This window comes from Anolis sagrei, chromosome Y, assembly GCF_037176765.1.
Source record: "Anolis sagrei isolate rAnoSag1 chromosome Y, rAnoSag1.mat, whole genome shotgun sequence".
NCBI classification, from domain to species: Eukaryota; Metazoa; Chordata; class Lepidosauria; order Squamata; family Dactyloidae; genus Anolis; species Anolis sagrei.
Genome location: NC_090035.1, coordinates 63,528,358 through 63,552,692, shown reverse-complemented (window position 1 = coordinate 63,552,692; position 24,335 = coordinate 63,528,358). Strand labels below are relative to the sequence as shown.

The window sequence follows — 24,335 nt, the reverse complement described above, 5'->3', positions numbered from 1 at the left end:
AGGCTGAGCCCAAATACACAACAGTAAAAACAACAATACAGCAAAATAACTCAAAAACAAGGCAATAACATTAACAACACACCATGACGTAATTAAAATCTGTGGCAGGGCCAAATGTAATAATTAAAATTAAAAAGTGCTGGGCATGACCAGGTGAAAAGGGTAGGTGTTTGGAGGGGGATGGGCATGCAGTTATCCTGGCCTGGATGACATCAGTCCCCCCAAAAAGCCTGATGTCCTTAGGGAGAGAGTTCCAGAGTTGAGGGGCCACCACCAAAAAAGCCCTATCCCTTGTCCCCACCAATTGCACTTGCGATGCAGGTGGGATCGTGAGTAGGGCCTCTCCAGATGAATGAAGAGATCGTGTGGGTTCGTACACAGAGATGCGGTCAAGCAGGTAGGTGGGTCCCAAACAGTGTGAATAAATTGTCAATATTTGCTTGAGATAGTGCTTGCAGTTCTGGAGGGACTCTTAATTTTTTGCATCTCATAGACTTAGCAGCATGGGGATTGGGTTAACCAGTTAAAATTCATGAGTAAACCAGGTTTTTTAAAAAATCTGAAACATTTCGGGGGGGGGGGGGTTGAACCCCTAAAACCACCCCCTCGCTACAGGCCTGGTCAGAATGTTATTTGATTGGAGGTGAACTATAAATCCCAGCAACTACAACTCCCAAATGATGACATCAGTCCCCCCAAAAACCCACCAGTGTTCAAATTTGGGCCTATTTGTGCCCAATTTGGTCCAGTGAATGAAAAGACATCCTGCAGATCAGATATTTACATGACGATTCATAACAGGAGCACAACTACAGTTATGAAGTAGCAAGGAAAATAACTTTATGGTTGAGGGTCAACACAACATGAGGAACTCTATTAAGGGGTCGCGGCATTAGGAAAGTTGAGAAACACTCGTTGAGGCAGCCATTCAGAGCTTTCCCCTCCGAGTTCGTGGGCAGAAGGACAAGAGAGGCGGTGCCTGGCTGTTGTGCTCGTCTCCTTCGCCCTGCAGCCTCCAGCCCGGGGCCCTTTGAGCGGGAAGGGCTTCTTCGGAGCGTCGGGAGGTGAGTCTTGGCTGGGCCCCCCTTTTCCCTTCGTAAAGGTCGCTTTCCCCTTGGGCAGCCCCTTCTCCTTCCTGGCTGAGCCTCTCGCCGGGCTTCCTGGCAGAGTTTCTGCCTCTCCAGCCATTTCAATCGCCCTGGCTGCCTTTGCCTGGAATGCTGACTCAATGCAATCCTCGAGGCAACCAATCTCGATTCAGAAACGGGACGATATGGAAGTAGACGCCACACTGTTGGCATTTGCAAGACACCGTTTCAACTAACGCTAAAGTTGCAACAGCGTTGGCAACTCCCAGGACCCTATTGGATGGAATCTTGACAATCAGATTCCACTCTTGCCCCCGTTTGACAGGAGGAGGGACCAATCACAGGAGAGGGAGGGCACAAAGCGGAGGCCTGATTGGCTCTAGGGGACCCCTCCAATAAAAGGCCTTGCTCTCAGGAGAAAAACAAGCAAAGCCCGCCCAACAGATGCACCAAGCACTAATGACCTTTTGGGTATTGTCGAAGGCTTTCATGGCTGGAATCACTAGGTTCTTGTGGGTTTTTTCGGGTATAGAGCCATGTTCTAGAGGCATTTCTCCTGACGTTTCGCCTGCATCTATGGCAAGCATCCTCAGAGGCAGTGAGGTCTGTTGGAATTAGGACAATGGGTTTATATATCTGTGGAATGGCTGGGGTGGGGCAAAGAGCTCTTCTCTGCTGCAGTTAGGTGTGAATGTTTCAGCTGATCACCTTCATTAGCATTCCCTGAGCCTGGGAAAATCTCTTGCTGGGAGGTGTTAATCTGTGCCTGGTTGTTTCCTCTTTTTGGTTGTTGTTGTTGCCAAACAACAGAGAGGAAACAATCAGGCACAGATTAACACCTCCCAGCAAGAGATTTTCCCAGGCTCAGCCCTAGACCCTGAATAACTGGGATAGAAATCTATATAAATAAAAATGCAATGTTCATTTGTGGGATTAACATAACTCAAAAACCACTGGATGAATTGATACCAAATTTGGACACAATACATCTAACAACCCAATGAGTGATTATCACTCAAAAATTGATTTTGTCATTTGGGAGTTGTAGTTCCTGGGAGTTGTAGTTAACTTACAATCAAAGAGCATTCTGAATTCCACCAATGATGGAATTGAACCAACTTGGCACACAGAACTCACATGACCAACAGAAAATATTGGAAGGGTTTGATGGGCAGTGTCCTTTGGTTTTAGAGTTGTAGTTCACCTACATCCAGAGAGCACTGTGGACTCAAACAATGATGGATCTGGACCAAACTCTACACAAATACTCAGTATGCCCAAATGTGAACACTGGTGGAGTTTGGGGAAAATAGAATCTTGACACTTGGGAGTTGTAATTGCTGGGATTTATAGTTCACCTACAATCACAGAGCATTCTGAACCCCACCAACGATGCATTTGTCCCTGTTGAACTTCATTTTGTTCATTTTGACCCATCTCTCTAATCTGTCAACGTCGTTTTGATTTCTGCTCTTGTCTTCTGGGGTATTAGCTATCCCTCCCAATTTGGTGTCATCTGCAAACTTGATGATCATGACTTATAACCCTTCGTCTAAGGCAGCAGTTCCCAACCTTCCTAATTCTGCGACCCCTTAATACAGTTCCTCATGTTGTGGTGACCCCCAACCATAAAATTATTTTTGTAGCTACTTCATAAATGTAATTTTACTAGTGTTGTGAATCGTAATGTAAATATCTGATATGGAAGATGTATTTTCATTCATGGAACCAAATTTGGCACAAATACCCGATATGCCCAAATTTGATTACTGGTGAGTTTGTTGGGAGGATTGATTTTGTCATTTGGGATTTGTAGTTGCTGGGATTTATAGTTCACCTACAATCACAGAGCATTCTGAACCCCACCAACGATAGAATTGGGCCAAACCTCCCACACAGAACCCCCATGTGGGCCACAGCAACACGTGGCAGGGGACGGCTAGTCTATATAAATAAAAATGTAATGTCACACCTAGCCCAACTGACAAAAGTCCTTTGTCTCACCCTGGTCATTCCACAGATATATAAACCCCTTTTCCCAGTTCCAACAGACCTCACCTCTGAGGATGCTTGCCATAGATGCAGGTGAAACGTCAGGAGAAATGCCTCTAGAACATGGCCATATAGCCCGAAAAAACCCACAAGAACTTAATGTAATGTTCGTTTGTGAAATTAATAGAACTCAAAAACCACTCGACGAATTGACACAAAATTTGAACACAATACACCTATCAGGCCAACGAATGTCCATCACTCATAAAAACATTGAAAAACACAGCAAAAGAGACTTAAAACCCAAAAAACAAAAAAAAACCATTATAACACATGCACAAAACCACATATATACACAAACATACATACACAAATACACACACACACACATATGCATATATACACACACAAAACACATATACACAGAAAGGGGGAAGGAAGGAAGAAAGGAAGGAGAGAAGGAGGGATAGAAAGAGGAAAGGAAAGGAGAGAAGGAACGAGGTAGTGAAGGAAGGATGGACAGAAGGAAATAAAAAGTGAAAGAAGGAAAGAAAGAGAGGGAAGGAGAGAAGGAACAAAAGAGAGAAAGGGAGGGAGAGAAGGAAGGAAGGAAGGAGAAGGAAGGATGGAACCAAAGAGCAAAGAAAGGGAGGAAAGAAACAGGTAGAGAAGGAAGGAAGAAAAATGGAAAGAAGAAGGAAAAGAAAAAGAGGGAAGGAAGGAAAGAGGGAGGGAAGGAAGGAGAGAAAGAAAGAGGGAGGGAAGGTTTTGCCATAATCACTCATAAAAACACTGAAAAACGCAGCAGAAGAGACTTAAAAAGCCAAAAAAACAAAACAAAAGAAACGCCCCAAAACCCCAAACATTACAATGCATGCGCATAACCACATTAATACACATATACAAAAATATGCGTGGCAGTGGACGGTTAGTCTATATAAATAAAAATGTAATGTTCGTTTGTGGGATTAACATAACTCGAAAACCATTGGATGAATTGACACCAAATTTGGACACAATACACCTAACAACCCAATGAGTGATCATCACTCAAAATTTTTTTGATTTTGTCATTTGGGAGTTGTAGTTGCTGGGAGTTATAGCTAACCTACCGTCAAAGAGCATTCTGAACTCCACCAAAGATGGAATTGATCCAAACTTGGCACACAGAATTCCCATGACCAACAGAAAATACTGGAAGGGTTTGGTGAGCATGGACCTTGAGTTTTGGAGTTGCAGTTTACCTACATCTAAAGAGCACTGTGGACTCTAGCAATGATGGATCAGGACCAAACCGCACGGATACTCAATATGTCCAAATATGAACACTGGTGGAGCTTGGGGAAAACAGACCTTGATATTTGGAAGTTGTAATTGCTGGGATTTATAGTTCACCTACAGACAAAGAGCATTCCAAACCCTACCAAGAATAGAATTGGGCTAATCTTCCCACACAGAACCCCCATGACAGAAAATACTGGGTTTTCTGATGGTCTTTGGCGACCCCTCAGACACCTCCTTGCGACCCCCCCCCCCCCAAGAGTCCCGATCCCCAGGTTCAGAAACACTGGTCTAGATCCAGGGGAGTCATGCTACCCCTTTATTCTGCCTTGGTTAGATCACACCTGGAATATTGTGTCCAATTCTGGGCAGCAGAATTGAAGAAAGAGATTGGCAAGCTGGAATGTGTCCAGAGGAGGGCAACTAAAATGATCAAGGGTCTAGAGAACAAGCCCTATGAGGAGCAGCTTAAAGAACTGGGCATGTTTAGCCTGAAAAAGAGAAGCTGAGAGGAGACATGATAGCCATGTATAAATATGTGAAAGGAAGTCGTAGGGAGGAGGGAGCAAGCTTGCTTTCTGTTTCCTTGGAGACTAGGACGCGAAACAATGGCTTCAAATTACAGGAAAGGAGATTCCATCTGAACATGAGGAAGAACTTCCTGACTGTGAGAGCTGTTCAGCAGTGGAACTCTCTACCCCAAAGGCTCCTTTGGAGGCTTCCAAATGGAGGTTGGATGGCCATCTGTTGGGGGTGCTTTGAATGCAATTTTTCTGCTTCTTGGCAGGGGGTTGGACTGGATGGCCCATGAGGTCTCTTCCAACTCTATAATTCTATGATTCTATCCAAGATCGGTGTACTGACGGTGGGTCTGTAGATGGCTGTTAAGCCCTATTCTTGACCTGCATCTTCTCCTACAGTGAGGGCATTGGTTTCCAGGTGGAAGGCGGTCCCGGTCAGGCTTGGCTTGATGTGCTTACCTCTTGGCACATTTCTCTCTTTCGTCCTCCATTCGTGCCTCTTCAAATTCTACAGCACTGCTGGTCACGGTTAACCTCCAGCTGGAGCGGTCAAGGGCCAGGGCTTCCCAGTTCTCAGTGTCTATGCCAGAGTTTTGAAGGTTGGCTTTGAGCCTATCTTTAAATCTCTTTTCCTGTCCACCAACATTCTGTTGGAGTAGAGCAACTGCTTTGGGAGACGGTGGTCATCGGGCATCTGGACATCATGGCAAGTCCAGCGGAGTTGATGGCGGTGGACCGTCACTTCAATGCTCATGGTCTTTGCTTCTTCCAGCACTCTGACATTTGTCCACCTGACTTCTCAATAGCTTTATAAAAAAGCACCTTGGTATCCCTACAGATGTCCCGGTCCTCAAACACTTTGTGCTGCATTTGGAAAAAAACTGCACTCGCAGAGCTCAGGAGGTGCTGTATTTCAGTGTCAATGTTGACTTTTGTGGAGAGGTGGCTGCCAAGGTACACCATTAAGCTGCATTTCTGGCATTGGAGAAGGGTTGGCTGGTGACTGCTGGAAAAGCACTTTGGTTTTCTCGATGGTCAGTGAGAGGCAGAGCTTCTTGTATGCTTCTGCAAAGGTGTTTAGAGTGGTTTGTACGTTTATTTTTTATTTAAATTATTTTATTTAGAGCCTTTTTCTTGCCCAAGTCCCTAAATTGTGGTTTAATTAGGGATTGATACTGCTTCCACTGCGAGGCTAGAAAGGATTTTTTTTAATGTGGAGCTTGACACATTTCGCATGAATTGGGTGTGGAGTGAGTGCCAGGAAGTTGTGCAATATAAGCCACATGTCTTGTTCCGTTATGGGCTGCTGTATATGAAGCTGGGGGACTAACTGGGGTGGCACTTTCCAGAAAATAAGAGGTGAGTGTTGGTTTCCCCCAGGATCATGCACTGTGATTTTAGCAATTTCCACACAAAGTTCAAATGAGGCTAACAATGAATGCCTTTTTCTTCTTTAATCTGTTTTAATCTGTTTTGTGTAGTGATTCTCTGCCTGAATGCCTTAAAGGCAACAGATCCTGAACGATCTTGGAAGCGAAGCAGGGTTTTGGATGAGGAAACACCAACAACAGAAGAAAACCCTATAACATTTGTGGAGTCATAAATTCACAGGTAACTTGAATGCACATACACGCAAGCTTGTTTTGAGTAATATGCATTATATTTTGATTGTATTTATTTTCAGTCTTGCGTACAGACAATCCCAGAGTTACAAAGATCTGACTTGCAAACAACTCATAGTTAATAATGGGGATGAGACTTTTTTTTTATTACAACTGTTTCCTTTTTTTATTATTGTTGTTTACTTTACAAAATACAGAGGTACAGGAATAATATTAAATATTTATACCTCGGTATGATCAAGCATGTAATCATTTCCCCCTGGTTTCTCCAGCTATTCTATAGTATAAACACAATACAAATAGATTGACTGTAGCTCAGAGTCTTGTTGATCTTATACATAGCCGTCTGTCTAAAATTCTCAAAAGTACTCATTTTGTTTTCTTCGTCATCCTGTATCTGCTGAACTGATTCCTGGTTTTGTGGCTGTTTATTTATTTCATATCAAAAGCATTGCATAAATAAGTATAAAACTGATAAAAATAAAATGAGCACAAGTGGATAATTATTTTTTTGACCAAGAATGGACAACGATGACCACATTGTCTGTAGTTTTAAACAGTTGCACATGAGGCAGAACATTGTGGACAAGCATAGAGATGCAGAGTTGTCTGTTCTCCTCCACAGTCGCACAAGGCGAGGATGCTCTTGCTGTCGGTGGGGGAACATTAAGAGGAGTGGTGGTTCTCATGAAGCTTTTTCTTGATTTGAGTCTAATGGAAGGGGGCTGGTAGTGGATGGTTTTCACAGTGTTCAACCTTACATCTCCTATAGTTATGGGGGCAATGTCAGATAGCTTGTAGTGTTTACCAACAGGTGTAGGTTTAAGACATCCTGTGATTATTCTGCATGTTTCATTTAATGCTTTGTCCACTTGCTTCCCGTGGGTAGACTTGTGCCAAACAGGGCAGGTATATTCAGCAGTTGAGTATGTCAAGGCCAGGACTGGTGTTCTTATTAATTTTGGGTCTGCACCCCATGCACTGCCAGCAAGTTTCCACAGGATGTTATTGCGTGCCGCTACTTTGTGCTTCGTTTTAGAATAATAGAATCATAGAGTTGGAAGAGACCTCATGGGCCATCCAGTCCAACCCCCCTCCAAGAAGCAGGAAAATTGCATTCAAAGCACCCCCAACAGATAGCCATCCAGCCTCTGTTTAAAAGCTTCCAAAGAAGGAGCCTCCACCACACTCCAGGGCAGAGAGTTCCACCGCTGAATGACTCTCATGGTCAGGAAGTTCTTCTTAATGTTCAGATGGAATCTCCTTTCCTGTAGTTTGAAGCCATTGTTTTGCATCCTAGTCTCCAGGGCAGCAGAAAACAAGCTTGCTCCCTCCTCCCTATGACTTCCTCTCATGTATTTATACATGGCTATCATGTCTCCTCTCAGCCTTCTCTTCTTCAGGCTAAACATGCCCAGTTCTTTAAACCGCTCCTCATAGGGCTTGTTCTCCAGATCCTTGATCATTTTAGTCACCCTCCTCCGGACACATTCCAGCTTGTCAATATTTTTCTTCAATTTTGGTGCCCAGAATTGGACACAATATTCCAGGTGTGGTCTAACCAAGGCAGAATAGAGGGGAAGCCTGACTTCCCTGGATCTAGACACTAGACTCCTATTGATGCAGGCCACTTTTCATACAGTGTGTGTGAAAAGAATAGCATGTCATTCAGGAGAAGGATAGAGTGAGGACACTCCACATTTCTTAATTCAGAAGGTGCCTTGAGGACTTTGGAAGGTGTTCCTTCAAAAGATGACAGTGATATCCCCCCCCCCACTCCGCCTGTAAAGTGGACATTTTTCTGTTTTGCAAGACAAAAGAAGCCTGCTTCCAAACACAACCATGGATACAATGCCAGTCTTGCCCCAGCTGTCCAATCCTTCCTCAAGCCATGAGACAAAATCTTCCTTGCCGCGACCATTGAAGAAGTTCTATTTGGGAGAACCACTTGTCCTAGGGGTAAGTACCCGTATAAGAAACATTACGTGTGAATTATTCTGTGAGCACTATGCACGTCTTTCCAGACAAGAAATGTTTTCAGGGTTCTTTTTAGGCAGCTGAGTGGTTTTGTAATAGAAGAATGAATAACAACAGATTTATTTATTTATTTATTTACAACATTTATATGCCGCCCTTCTCACCCCGAAGGAGACTCAGAGCGGCTTACAAGATATACATACATGCAACATTATTAGCATAGCACCATATCAGTATTATATATTATTATAAGATATAATTATAATATCATATTATTATTATTATTATTATTATTATTGGCATTATATTGTATTACATTATAATATTATAAATATTATATTTATATACAATATATTATAATGGTATATATTATATTATATTATATTATATTATCTTATATTATATTATTAGCATAGCACAGGAGACAATTTGGAACTATATTCCTGGCCCCCCTCTCTTCCTTCTGATTCCAGAGCAGCAGTTGGTGCGGGGGGAGGAGCTCATGTATGTATGTATGTATGTATGTATGTATGTATATGTATGTATGGCTGGAGTTACACTTAAAAATGCACCTGTTCCAACTTACATACAAATTCAACTTAAGAACAACCGTACAGAACCTAGTCTCAACACTAGGTACAAAGGTGACCTATAATAATATAAGGAATAAGCAAGTTTCCTATCTTGAACAGAATTTAAGACCATTTGGAGACCACGGCTAAAAATGTTTCAGAATCAATAACATGATTTGCAGTTGCCAAGACTACCCATGTATAAGTGTGCATGCATATGATAGATATAAGGGAGTTTTGAGTGTGACTTCAGAGCTATACTGTTACATTGTTTACCTTTCATTGAAGTTATGACAGTGGACGAAATCCTTCCATTTGTCAAAATCCCCCAGACTATGCATTCCACCACAACCATGGCTGTTGGCCTAAGGAAGAAATTGCACTTTAGAGTCAGTAGTGCATTTCAAGTCTTGGTGCAATGGGTTAAACTGTTGTGCCGGCAGGACTGCTGACCAATAGGTCAGCGGTTCGGATCCAGGGAGAACAGATCAAACTCCCATCTGTCAGCTCCAGCTTCTCATGCAGGGACATGAGAGAAGCCTCCCACAGGGCATCCCTTGGGCAACATCCTTGCAGACGGCCAATACTTTCACACCAGAAGCGACTTGCAGTTTCTCAAGTCACTCCTGACAAGAGAAAAAAAACAAGTCTTGTTTAGTTTGGTCTTCTCTATCTATTTATCACAAACAATGGAAGAGGACAATATTGTGGAGCAGTGTTGAGGCTGAAACTTGGAAGGTGTGGGTGCATGGAACCATAAACAAACACACTGAGTGACTTTGGGATTACACTGTCTGTCTAATCTGCTTTGTAATGTTGTGAGAATAATGTGGAAGAGCCATATATGCCACCTTGGGTTTGGTGGACAAATAGACTAGAAGTTAAGCGAAACAAAATCATCATCTCCGCAATAACAAACTCTATGTATTCAGTCTTTTTAATGGGTTGCTGTGAGTTTTTCAGGCTGTACGGCCATATTCCATACTACTGAAACATTGCCATGCAGCCCGAAAAACGCACAGCAACCCAGTGATTCCAGCCATGAAAGCCTTCAACAATTCAATCTTTTTAAATATTAATCTGACATTTATATTATTGATGATCTGTGCCCTGCCACACGTTACTGTGGCCCAGTCTGTGTATATGTATTTTGTGTGTTTATATATTTGTGTATATGTGTATATTTGTGGTTTTGCACATGCGTTGTAATGTATTTTTTGTTTTTTGGCTTCTTAAGTCTCTTCTGCTGTGTTTTACAGTGTTTTTATGAGTGATGGTCACTTGTTGGCCTGATAGGTGTATTGTGTCCAAATTTGGTGTCATTTCGCCCAGTGGTTTTTGAGTTATGTTAATCCCACAAACGAACATTACATTTTTATTTATATAGATGCTCTTAATTCATTGGTGTTTATCCTTCACATACCATGTTGTTTAACCTAAACCAACTTGTTCAATTCTCTCCTTTCAGATTACCCAGATACTCACAGGAATTATTGGGATAGTTTTTGCAATTGTGATGGATGCCACTGATACAGACTATGAGATTTACGTTATTCTTAAGGCATCGTACTGGACGGGAATATTGGTAATTCTACTTGACAGCATGTCCAAATTATATTTTCACAGAATTTGTTTTAGAATTTGGTTTGTTAAACTTGCGCCACCCACTGATCATGTCCTCGAGAGCTTGTGTCTTAATCGCTATTTCCAGTGTGCATGTGGCTTTCTGTGAATGAGGAAAATGGTGGGACCAATAGCACAGTGGTCCAGATTCTCTGCCAATTGTTATGAAGCTTCTCCATAGATAAATCTCATGATTAGTAGGGATCAGTCCTCAATACCATGCCTTAAGAAGTGCTGGCAGAGGCCCTTTCCACGCAGTTGAATAAAATCCCACATTATCTGCTTTGAACTGGAATATATGGCAGTGTGAACTCAGATAATCCAGTTCAAAGCAGATATTGTGGGATTTTCTGCCTTGATATTCTGGGTTACTGTATATACTTGGGTATAAACTGACCCGAATATAAGCCGAGGCACCTAATTTTACCACAAAAAACTGGGAAAATGTATTGACTTGAGTATAAGCCAAGGAAAATGCAGCAGCTATTGGTAAGCTTCAAAATAAAAATAGATACCAATTAAATTACATCAATTGAGGCATCAGTAGGTTAAATGTTTTTGAATATTTACATAAAACTGTCATTTAAGATAAGACTGTCCAACTCTGATTAAGCCATTATTCTAACCTTCTTCAATGTAAATGTGCTTATGTCTTTTTCCAATAATAATAGAGTAAAATAATAAATGTAATAAAAAATAATAATAGAGTAAAATAATGGAAATGTAGTAATAACAGTAATAAATAGAGTAAAATAATAAAAATAATAAAAATAATAATAGAGTAAAATAATAAATGTAATAAAAATAATAATAGAGTAAAATAATGGAAATGTAGTAATAACAGTAATAGAGTAAAATAATAAATATAATAAAAATAATAGAGTAAAATAATGGAAATATAATAATAACAGTAATAATAAAGTCAAATAATAATTGTAGCGATAATAGAGTAAAAATATGTAAATGTAATAATGATCAGTGCCCCCTGGTGGTGTAGCAGGTTAAACCGCTGAGCTAAAATTGCTGCCCGAAAGGTTGGCAGTTTGCATCTGCGGAGTGGGGTGCGCTCCTGCTGTTAGACCCAGTTTCTGCCAACCTAGCAGTTCGAAAAAAATGGAGTACCATTGCATTCCTCAGGCAGGAATGCAATGGTACTACATGCAGTCATGCTGGCTACATGACCTTGGAGTTGTCTACGGACAATACCAGCTCTTCGGCTTAGAAATGGAGAGGAGCAGCATCCCCCAGAGTTGGGCACAGCTAGACTTAATGTCAAGGGGAAACCTTTACCTTCACTTTTAATAATAATAATAATAATAATAATAATAAATCAAATAACAAATGAAATAATATTAATAATAACTGAGTCAAATAATAAATTATTTTGACTCGAGTATAAGCCGAGGGAGGGGGGTGTTCAGCCTAAAAAAGGGCTGAAAAGCCCATCTTATACTTGAGTATACACAGTATATGGCTGTGTGGAAGGGCCCTGAGATCCAAGTTGATGATTTTCTGATGAAGATCTAAGAAAGAATGGGAGGAATGCAAAACAGTCACTTGAATCTTGTTTGTTGCCACTTCTGACTTTTTTATCTCTCCTAGTACATCATTTCAGGATCTCTGTCTGTGGCAGCTGCCAGGAATCCAAAGATGTCACTGGTAAGTGACCTATTTGGAGAATGAGTGATATGATTGAGAGGATGGGCCTCATGGGCGAGCAGTGGCTCACAGATGCTTTGGGCTCAAGCCAGCATTGCTCATGGAGAAGGATTCTGGGAGATGAATTATAGAAGAATAGAGTTGGAAGAGACCACATGGGCCACCCAGTCCAACCCCTTGCCATGCAGGAAAAGCACATTCCCCAAAAGTGGGTGTCATGCATCTAATGTAGTGATTTATTCCTGTATTCCTGTATTCAGCAGTGCCGAGAGTACAGAGAAGTCCAGAAATGGTAAGAAAGATGTATACTGAAGGGGCAACCATAATCAATTTGGGAGTAGTTTGTGTAGCTACTAGGCTTGGTTGATCCAGAAAAAAAAAATGGTTCAATTTGGTGATTCAATTCTAAAGTCACTTCTGGATTTTTTTTAAAAAAACGAAACTTTCCGAAACTTCTGAAACTTCCAAATCAATTCGTTAATGCAGATGCGCATGCGCAGTAGGGAATAACAGCAGACACTGTGGAAATTACATGGGATTTTTCCTCCCTCATTTTTAGACCAATTCTGATGAAACTTGCTACAGTGGTAGAACACATTAACTGCTGTTAGGTCACCAAATTTCATAAACTTTGACTTATCCATGGATTTTTGGCAAATTTTCAAAGTTATTATAAAAAACATTTTTAATAAAGAAAATCTGTTCCTCATTTGAAAGTGTTATTTCCTGTTTCATTTAATGGTTTTTACTTTGAAAGTAGTTGTTCTACTCCAGAAACTTTTGTTTGTTTTTATGGCACAAACTGTGTTAACTTGGTGGAGAACAGAAATCATAGTACAGACCCCATCAAGGGACATCTAGACTGACCCCCTTCTTCTGGGCAGAAAGTCACCATTCAAACTCTCCTGACATCCATTTGCTTCCTCTACTGAATTGGAAGGGATCCTCAAGACACATCCATCCATTTATCCTTATTTGCAGATGCAATCATCATTTTATTTTGTCATTACTTACTGACTGTAAAGGGCTGACTGGCTTTCCCAGTGCCTTTTTCATGGCAATGTGGCCAAAGTAAAAAGGATTGGTTTTTAAAGCAGTTTATGTTCTCTTGACTTTGCAAAAGTTGCTTATTGCTTTGCTGCCTTCTTTAGACTCCTTTGTAGATTCAATCAGTTTATTTTATATTTAGATGAAGACTGCTACAAACAGCTATTTTTGGGCCCTTTAGCCATTTTGGTTAATGAGCAAGTGTGCATTGTGGGAAATGTAGTTTAATAGCAGGGACTTTTGCAGTCTCTACTAGGGCTGGGCGGTTTCGTTTCGTTAATTCGTAATTCGTTAAAAATTCGTTAATTTTCTTAATTACGAAGCGATAACAAACCATTCTGGAGCAACTTAAAAACGAAACGAATTTTTAACTTCGTTTCGTAAATGCTTCGGATTTTGTTATTGTATTTGTTTCGTTATCGTTTTGAGGTCGTTTCGTTATTTTTTCCGCATGTCTGGGGCAAGTTTTTTGTTTAATTAGTGAAAAAAATTTATAATATCACACCAACAGTCAACAACAGAGGGAGAGGGAAGCTTCAGAAGTTCCCCCTGTCCCATTTGGAGGTTTTTTAGCGTATTGCGCGGTCGCGTCCGCCATTAACGAATCGATTCGTTATTGTTTCGGAAATCGTTTCGTTAATGTTTTGTAATTTTTTTACATTTACGAAATTTCGTAAATATCGAACTTTTTTAGAGAAAAAATTTGTAATTCTTTTAAATATCGAAACGCAAAACCCCCCAAAAAACAAATCGATTTTAGAAACAAATTTTTCCGTTGTTACCCAGGCCTAGTCTCTACCATTGGGGGCCTGGCCTTCCCAAACTACAGTTGCGATGGCTCTAATTAGCCACGCCCACCGCTTCCCTTCTTGCAGTGCTGACAGAAAGAATGAGATTTTTTATAATTCTCTTGCCTTCACCAAAGTTGCGTAATTGTTGTGAAAATTATAATAAACTTGGGTGACATCCGGACATTATAGAATATTACTGGGGGGAAAAGGTAAATGGTTCAAAATCGGATTCCCCCACACCTTTCCTGCATGGTTCAAAAACTGCTTCGGATGTCCAAATTCGTATGTTTTTTTTTCCGAATTTCAGTCATTTACGAGTGAACCTATCCAACCCTAGTAGCTATGTTTCACTGCTCAGCAATCCCAAAGATAAAGGCAGGACCAGAGATACCTCAGTTTGTTAGTTAGCCAATAATCAATCCTTGCAATAGGCCCTTCAACATTTTAGAATGGTAAAAAGCCTATATGAAAACGGAAGCAGCAACCTAACAACTGGCAACTAGCAAAATATTTTGCTCAGGTTTTTCTCTTTATCCTGCTCCTTATCAAGAGAAATCTATAGGTAGAGCACTAAGGTTGCATTTCTAAGAGATCTAGCATCAGGGAAAATATAGTGTCTAGATCCAGGGAAGTCATGCTACCCCTCTACAGCAATGTGCTCTACGTGAGGCTGCCTTTGAAGACAGCTCGGAAACTTCAGCTAGTTCAATGGGCGGCAGCCAGATTACTAACTGGGGTGGCATACAGGAAGCATACCACCCTCCTGCTGTGCCAGCTCCACTGGCTGCCGGTCCATCTCCGAGCCCAATTCAAAGTGCTGGTCTTGACCTATAAAGCTCTATATGATTCTGGCCCAGCTTACTTGTCCGAACGCATCCGCCCCTACGTCCCACCTCATAACCTAAGATCATCTAGGGAGGCCCTGCTCTCGCTCCCGTCAAGAGCACAGATGCGCCTGGCGGGGATGAGAGACAGGGCCTTCTCGGCTGTGGCCCCCCGCCTGTGTAACACACTCCCAAATGAGGTAAGATCCACTCCCTCCCTCCTGGCTTTTAGAAAAAAAATAAAATCATGTCTTTGGGACCAGGCCTTCGGGCAGTAGAAGTAAATGTATGCAGCATTTCAGGAAGACAATGACTGCAACGGCAATTTGACAAACGAGACTGTTTTATTGTTTTAATGATTGTTTTACTGCTTATGGATGTATGGTTTTAATTTGATTTATGTTTAATTGTAGTGTATAATTGTAATTGTTTGTACTGGCATTGAATTTTGCCATTACTTATGTGTAAACCGCTTTGAGTCCCCCTCGGGGTGAGAAAAGCGGTATAGAAATACTATAAATAAATAAAATAAATAAAATAAATATTCTGCCTTAGTTAGACTGCATCTGGAATACTGTGTCCAATTCTGAGCACCAAAATTGGAGGGAGATGTTGACAAGCTGGAATGTGTCCAAAAGAGGGCGACTAAAATGATCAAGGGTCTGGAGAACAAGCCCTATGAGGAGCGTCTTAAAGAGCTGGTCATGTTTATCCTGAAGAAGAGAAGGCTGAGAGGAGACATGATAACCATGTATCAATATGTGAGGGGAAGTCATAGGGAGGAGGGAGCAAGATTGTTTACTGCTGCCCTGGACACCAGGAAGTGGAACAATGACTGCAAACTACAAGAAAGGAGATTCCACCTGAACATGAGGAAGAACTTCCTGACTGTGAGAGCTGTTCAGCAATGGAACTCTCTGCCTCAGAGTGTGGTGGAGGTTCCTTCTTTGGAGGCTTTTAAACAGAGGCTGGATGGCTAGCTGTCAGGGGTGCTTTGAATGCGATTTTCTGCTTCTTGGCAGGGGGTTGGACTGAATGGCCCACGAGGTCTCTTCCAACTCAATGATTTGATGATTCGATGATTTTATACCTGTACCAAACTTAATGAAATAATATTGTATTGTTTCTCATTATCAGGTGAAAGGCATGCTGGGAATGAATGTTGTGGGTGCCGTCACAGCTGGTGTTGGGATCATATTGCTTTGCATTTCATTAATATTTGACCGAAGGTATTACTATTTTGGATGTGACTTCTCCGAATCGGAAGCAGATATAAAAGAGTGTGCTAATAAAATGATTTATCACGTAAGTAAATATCTCATTAGGATGTTGCGTATCCAAAGGGACATTTGCAATTAGTCCTCTTGTGTTTGCTCCCCCCCCCCCCCCCCAATGCTCTTAAAGGAGTACAACATTTTGGGAGTCTTCAAGTTATAATCATGTTTGGCTGTTCTTTTTAGTCTTGAAATTCACTCTAAATGCATATGTGTTGGTTGGGCTATCTGCTTCCTTGCCTGGGAATAGTGTTTGAAGCCCTGACTGTTCTCCAGCTGTTTGCCATCCTAGTACGAGGGTTGAATGAAAAGTAATGCCTCCACCTTCGTTTCTTGTGTTTGGATGGGAATATTTTAATAAATCAAATGCAGAAATAATCCTTAGAATGTGCTCTACTATTCACTTTTCCACATAATCACCAGACAATTGGATACATTTCTGCCAACGATGAACAGGTTTTCTGAAGCCATCACGGAAGAAGTTGACACTCTGTTTCTGCAACCAGCATCTCACCGTTCTCTCAACGTCTTCATCAGAAGCACAATGATGTCCCCACAGATCTTCTTTCATTATCGGGAACAGATGGAAGTCAGAAGGTGCTAAATCTGGACTATATGGAGGATGCCGTACGGTGGTGAGATCCAGTCTCTGAAATTCTGCTGTGTACCCATCGTGCACAGATCTTCCGATAGCCAAGCAAAGCAATAATGTGACCCACACGTTCTGGTGAAATGCCGATTATGCTTGAAATTTTTCTCTGAGTGATATGATGATTGTCCTGAATCAATCTGTCAACCTTTTGCTTGTGAAGCTCTGTGGTTGCTGTCACAGGACGTCCAACTCTTTGTTTGTCATGCAAGTCAGATGTTCCCACCTCAACATCTTTAAACTTACTTGCCCATCGACTCACAGTATTCACATCAACACAATCACCATAAATAGATTGCATTCTCTGATGAATCTCCTTTGGGGTGATGCCTTCTGCTGTCAGGAATTCAATGACTGCACATTGCTTAAGTCGCATTGACCAACCATCTGCGCAAGGTTTCATACTTCACACTTTAACAACACAACCATTCAATGCTAAGGCTTCCTGCCAAAATGAAACTGTAGAGGAGAGTCTACTGAACAAGCTAGTACCTGCCGCATGCCAGTACTCCCATCTGTTGAGGAGTTGCGAAGGTGGAGGCATTACTTTTCATTCAACCCTCATATGAGTGCCTTCCAGTTTAGCTTAGTTTGTGTTTCTTTCTTTGTTATTAAATAATGTTTGGTTGCATGAAACTTGGATCAGAATCTGGTTATATGTTCAGCCCTGAAGAATGAATCCTTTTCCTGTATGTTTTATTGGCAGAATACCAGATATGGGATTCTTGCAGTTTTACTGGTTTTCGCCATCCTCGAGTGCTGCATTGCCATTTCTACTGCTGCCTTTGGGTGCAAGACTGTGTGCCGAGATGCCTATACTGAAACGGTAATATTCAGTCTGGGGGCGCATCATCACGGCAGCATTAATGCAACACCACTTTAACTATCATGGGTTATTACTCTGGAATGATAGTTTTATAAGGTCTTAAGCCTTCTCTTAGGCCTTCTCAGGCCCCCTGATGAAACAACTAAGTCGCTGAACTTGCTGACTGAGAGGTTGGTGGTTCGATTCTGGGGAGCGGGGTGAGCTCCCACGGTTAGCCCCAGCTTCTGCCAGCCTAGCAGTTCAAATTTTCAAAAACATGCAAAGATGAGTAGATCAATAGGTACCGCCTTGGCGGGAAGGTAACGGTGCTCCATGCAGTCTTGCTGGCCACATGACCTTGGAGGTGTCTACGGACAAGGCCAGCTCTTTGGCTTAGAAATGAAGTTAAGCACCACCCCCCAGAGTTGGACATGACTGGACTTAATGTCAGGGGAAACCTTTACCTTTACTAATATATAGAAATAATAAACATTGTAATAGTGCTGCTATATTGTATGTAGTATTTGTGTGTGTGTGTGTGTGTGTGTGTGTGTGTGTCAGGAGCGACTTGAGAAACTGCCAGTCGCTTGTGGTGTGAGAGAATTGGCCATCTGCAAGGACATTGCCCGGGGAAGCCCGGATGTTTTGATTTTTACCATCTTTGTGGGAGGCTTCTCTCATGTCCCCGCATGGGGAGCTGGAGCTGACAGAGGGAGCTCATCCGTGCTCTCCCCGGATTCAAACCTATGATCTGTTGGTCTTCAGTCCTCCCGGCAGAAGGGTTTAGCCCACTGCACCACTGAGGGCTCATTTATTTAATATTAATAACGGTCTATTATAATATATTGTATATTGTATATACTACAACTTATGATATGGTACAATATATATATTACCATGTAAGCAGCCATTTGTTCCTTTGGAATAATAATAATAATAATAATAATATATAATAGTAATAGTGTATAATAGTGTAATATACTGATAGTGTATTATATATATTGTGGTATAATAATAAAGTATAATATGATAATATATAATAATATGATAATTGTACATTATATATTACATATAATATTACTAGTAATATTGCAGTATGGTATATTATTATTATTATTATTGATGTAGATGTGAATTTGTTTTTGGAAATTGGGGGTTGGTTATTTTTGTCTTTGTTCAACTTCTCATGGCATTGAATGTGTGCCAATATCTGTTGTAAACCTCCCTGAGTCCCTTGGGGAGATAGGGCAGAATATAACTAAATTGTTGTTGTTGTTGTTGTTGTTAAGAGTGCTGTGGGCAGAAGCAAGCAGCTGTTTAGCTATTGAAGAGCAGAATAAGTGGCTAAGGAGATGATTTTGTCCATGGCCTTTTCCTTCTTCAGGTTGTGGTGGTTTATCAGAACATGGCCCCCAGCAGCGCTGATACCCAGACAGCTGTGTCCAAGGATCCCAAGACTTTCTGAACTCTTGTTTCTTCAACTCTGCTCTTCTGAACTTCCTTCTCATACTTCAACTCCCAGGGGAAGAAGATGAAATGTGTATCTATGAACTAAAGAGCTTTCTTAACTAATCCTTATCTTCTCAATCATTCAAATACAGTGGATATCATGAACAATGTGGAGAGATGTTGATAATGTAGACAGCTTTTAATATTTCAGCCAAAATTTAAATAGAGCAGAAACATGGAAGCTCTAAAACGGGGCACTGGAATAAATGGAAATATTTTAAAATTACCTCTATAGCAGCGTTTCTCAACCTGGGGGTCTGGACCCCTTGGGGGGGGGGTCGCAAGGGGGTCGCCAAACACCATCGAAAACACAGTATTTTCTGTTGGTTATGGGGGTTCTGTGTGGGAAGTTTGGCCCAATTCTGTCATTGGTGAGGTACAGAATGCTCTTTGATTGCAGGAGAATTATAAATACCAGCAACTACCACTCCCAAATGTCAAGGTCTATTTTCCCCAAACTCCACGAGTGTTCACAGTTGGACATATTGAGTATTCGTGCCAAGTTTGATCCAGATCCATCATTGTTTGAGTCCACAGTGTTCTCTAGATATAGATGAATTACAACTTCAAAACTCAAGGCCAATGCCCACCAAAGGCCTCCAGTATTTTCTGCTCGTGATGGGAGTTCTGTGTTCCAAATTTGGTTCAAATTTGGTTCAATTTGGTTGGTGGAGTGCCGAAGGCTCTTTGATTGTAGATGAACTGTAAATCCCAGCAACTACAACTCCCAAATGACAAAATCAGTCCCCTCCCCCCACCCCAACACCACCAGTGTTCCAATTTGGGCATATCAGGTATTTGTGCCAAACATGGTCCAATGAATGAAAATACACCCTGCATATTGGATATTTACATTACGATTCATAACAGTAGCAAAATTACAGTTATGAAGTAGCAATGAAAATAATGTTATGGTTGGAGGCCACCACAACATGAGGGGTCGCAGCATTAGGAAGGCTGAAAACCACTGTTCTATAGGGAGACAGTGAACCACGGACCTCCCATATGTTTTGCATTACGCATAATGTAATCTCTTCCATGGTCTGGGAGTTGGAGTTCCAGTAAATGTATATAAGTTTAGTTAAGGGTTAAGGGTCTATCCCTTTTCTATAGGATTGGGAAGCTGGAGGCAAGAGATGGGGAGCTGCTACAGCTTCTGATCTTCCTTTGGGAGCAAACACAGTCATGATGAGGAGAAAGAGAAGGCGGTGCATTTTGAGTTGTTGAATCTGTATCCACACTTCTATTATTATAGAGCAGCTCCTTAATCATTCAGCCACGTCGTAATTGGGCACACTACGTAGTATGTGTCCACCAACAATTCACCACCAACGCCCAAGCTATAGGTTTTAAATCATTTTTTAATCCTAGTCACTATTTACATCTTTCTGTATCTATTTATATTCTACTCTACCCCCTACAACTATATAAAGTGCTTTTGAACCTTTGGCTTTAATGCCACTTCATCAGTGCATCTAAAAATTGCATTAATATCCACAAAAACATGTACTAAAATATATATTTTTAAATTGTATTGACTTGTTTTGTAAGTTGTTTTGAGTCTCATTTGAAGAGAGAAAAACAGGTTATAAATAAACATAATGCTAAAATTATTGTTAAGGTGTTCCTGGATTTCTTTCCCATTTTTATTCGTTTTGTGCTACAACAGACTGTTTCTTTGAACACAATATCTTCTTCATCTCTGTGGACACTGAGTCATATCGAGAGCTATATGGGATGGATATAGTTAATGTAATCACACTGTGTCCATATTAAAGACTTGTTCCTCTCTCCGTGAACGAGCAGGGAAGACCCAAGGTGTATCCACATTGCATAATTATAGTGCTTTGACACCACTTACCGGTCATGCCTTTGTCTCATAGAGTTCTGGAATTTGCAGGTTGTCAGGGGCACTTGGAATTCAGAAAGTGAGCTCTAATGATCTAAATTCCAATTGAGATCTCTAGCAAGGAATTAAAACTATCTCTTTTACCCAACTGCAAGTCCCATTATTACATTATTACCTTTTTATTAATGACTTAGATCAGTGTTTCTCAACCTGGGGGCTGGGATCTCTGGGGGGGGGGGGGCGTCAGAGGGGTTGCAAAAGACTATCGGAACACACAATATTTTCTCTTAGTCATGAGGGTTCTGTGTGGGAAATCTGGCCCAATTCTATCGTTGGTGGGGTTCAGATGCTCTTTGATTGTAGGTTAACTATAAATTCCAGCAACTACAACTCCCAAATGTCAAGATCTATTTCCCCCAAACTTCACCAGTGTTCACATTTGGGCATATTGTGTATCCATGTCAAGTTTGGTATAGCTCTATAATTGATTGAGTCCACAGGGCTCTGGATGTATGAACTACAACTCCAGAACTCAAGGAGTTCTGTGTGCCAAGTTTGGTTCAATTCCATCTTTGGTGGAGTTCAGATCGCAGGTTAACTATAAATCCCAGCAACTACAAATCCCAAATGACAAAATCAATCCTCCCAACAAACCCACCAGTAATCAAATTTGGGCATATCGGGTATTTGTGCCAAATTTGGTTCCATGAATGAAAATACATCTTCCATATCAGATATTTACATTACGATTCACAACACTAGTAAAATTACATTTATTAAGTAGCTACAAAAATAATTTTATGGTTGGGGGTCACCACAACATGAGGAACTGTATTAAGGGGTCGCAGAATTAGGAATGTTGAGAACTACTGCCTTAGATGAAGGGTTATAAGTCATGATCATCAAGTTTGCAGATGATATCAAATTGGGAGGGATAGCTAATACCCCAGAAGACAGGGACAGAACCAAAACAATATTGACAGATTAGAGAGATGGGTCAAAACTAACAAACCGAAGTTCAGTTGGGACAAATGCAAGACACTCCACTTAGGCAAAAAAAAAAAAATGAAATGCAAAGATACAGAATGGGGACATCTGGCTCAACTGTATGTGTGAAAAAGGTCTTGGAGTGCTTGTAGACAGCAAGTTAAACATGAGGTAACAATGTCATGTGGCAGCTAAAAAAGCCAATGGGATTTTGGCCTCCATAAATAAGAGTATAGTGTCTAGAATCGGGGAAGTCAGGCTATCTCTCTATTCTGCCTTGGTCAGACCACACCTGGAATCACACTTAGTCCAATTCTGGGCACCGCAGTTTAAAGGAGATGTTGACAAGCTAGAATGTGTCCAGAGGAAGGTGACTAAAATGATCAAGGGTCTGGAGAACAAGCCCTATGAGGAGTGGCTTAAAGAGCCAGGCATGTTTAGCCTGCAGAAGAAAAGGCTGAGAGAAGACATGATGAGGGCCATTTATAAATATGTGAGGGGAAGTCATAGGGAGTAGAGAGCAAGCTTGTTTTCTGCTGCCCTGGAGACTAGGACGTGGAATAATGGCTTCAAACTACAGGAAAGGAGATTCCACCTGAACATTAGGAAAAACTTCCCAACAGTGAGAGCTGTTCAGTGAGAGCTTGATCATTTTAGTCGCCCTCCTCTGGACACATTCCAACTTGTCAATATCTCTCTTGAATTGTGGTGCCCAGAATTGGACACAATATTCCAGGTGTGATCTAACCAGAGCAGAATAGAGGGGTAGCATGACTTCCCTAGATCTAGACACTATGCTCCTATTGATGCAGGCCAAAATCCCATTGGCTTTTTTTGCCGCCACATCACATTGTTGGCTCATGTTTAACTTGTTGTCCACGAGGACTCCAAGATCTTTTTCACACGTACTGCTCTCAAGCCAGGCGTCCCCAGTTCTTATACAGTATTATCCAGAACTTTGGCAAGGTGTATTGGGACTTTACTGTACTTGATTTCATATAGGACAGCAGGCATGAAGAAAATAGGAAATACATATAGGATTTTGCTGTTTTGGGGCATACTTGAGTTATGAATCCAATGTGATATATGTCTGCCCATTTTTCAACTTGCATTTCTCCCAGCATCCAGAAAGTGGCACTGCTCACTATAAAGAGTGCGTATAATCTATTTAAAAGATTGGAAGTTGGCTTCTTTTCCAGAGATTATTTCCAATTTAACTGTCCCCCAGCAATAAAAATAAAAATAAAAATAAAAAAATAAAGGAAAAAAGCAAGCAAACAAACAAACAAAACAAAACCCCACCTTGTTGGATTCCAGGCTGGTTTTATTTATTTATTGTGTCATAAGTGAATTGAGAATACAGTTATAATGTATCGAAAAACCACAAAGAAAGTTAAAAACTTGGCATTATACTAAATTTCCTTTGACTAGAAGTTGGCCACCTGGGGTGCTTCTCCAATGTGCATGTGGCAGGGCTCAGACTCCATTGCAGCAGGTGGTCTGTGGTTTGCTCTTCTCCACACTCACATGTCATGGACTCTACTTAGTAGCCCCATTTCTTAAGGTTGGCTCTGAATTTCGTGGTGCCAGAGCGCAGCCTGTTCAGTGCTTTCCAAGTTGCCCAGCCTTCTGTGTTCCCAGGAGGGAGTTTCTTATCTGGTCTCACTTGCTGAGATGTTCCTGCAAGTATCTCTGTAGCTCTTATAAAGTTGTTTCTTGATTTAAGATTTTGGCATAGTGGTTGGTATCTGAACAGAGGATGGGCTAGAGATGTCAATGCCTTGACCCTTTCAGTACTGGTGGTGCAATACTGATGACAGCCCCTGCTTTAGGGTTGCCAGGCATGACCAAACCTTCCATCTCTATGTCCATGAATGACAGGGAATAGCTGCTGGAGTCCTCACCCAGATATTGGGTAGCTGGAGGAGGCTGGTGGCATATTTCTCCAAACAGCTCAATCCCACCAGCCTAGGGTGGCTGGCATGTCTGAGGGCAGTGGCCACTACAGCCCTGATCGCAGAGGAGGCAAGAAAGTTGACTCTGGGACAGTCCACAACAATCTACGTTCCCCACAGTGTCCTGACTGTTCTGGATGCCAAGGGGACTGGCTGGTTATCACCCAGCCGGCTCACCAAATACCACACTGTCCTCCTGGACCAGGGAGACCTCACCATCACCACCACCTGCCTCAACCCAGCCACCCTGCTGTCAACTGAAAAAGAGGAAGACACCCCCCACGACTGTATCCCTACAACTGAAGAGGTC

General features: G+C 41.5%; 1 protein-coding gene across 2 annotated transcripts; it reads left to right on the top strand.

The window, feature by feature from the left end:
* Nucleotides 1–923: 923 nt before the first annotated feature.
* LOC132780221 (membrane-spanning 4-domains subfamily A member 4A-like) lies at nucleotides 924–20,847 on the top strand. 2 transcript variants are annotated; one of them, XM_060783804.2, is made up of 8 exons: nucleotides 924–1,064; nucleotides 6,364–6,493; nucleotides 8,318–8,463; nucleotides 10,522–10,638; nucleotides 12,279–12,335; nucleotides 16,135–16,302; nucleotides 17,627–17,746; nucleotides 19,110–20,847. In XM_060783804.2, the coding sequence occupies exons 3-8, from the start codon at nucleotides 8,347–8,349 to the stop codon at nucleotides 19,188–19,190; spliced, it is 660 nt and encodes a 219-aa protein (XP_060639787.2). In that variant the 5' UTR covers nucleotides 924–1,064; nucleotides 6,364–6,493; nucleotides 8,318–8,346; the 3' UTR covers nucleotides 19,191–20,847. The 2 variants fall into 2 exon arrangements, with proteins under 2 accessions (XP_060639787.2, XP_060639788.2); XM_060783805.2 differs by lacking the exon at nucleotides 924–1,064 and adding an exon at nucleotides 6,116–6,241.
* The last annotated feature ends 3,488 nt before the right edge of the window (nucleotides 20,848–24,335 follow it).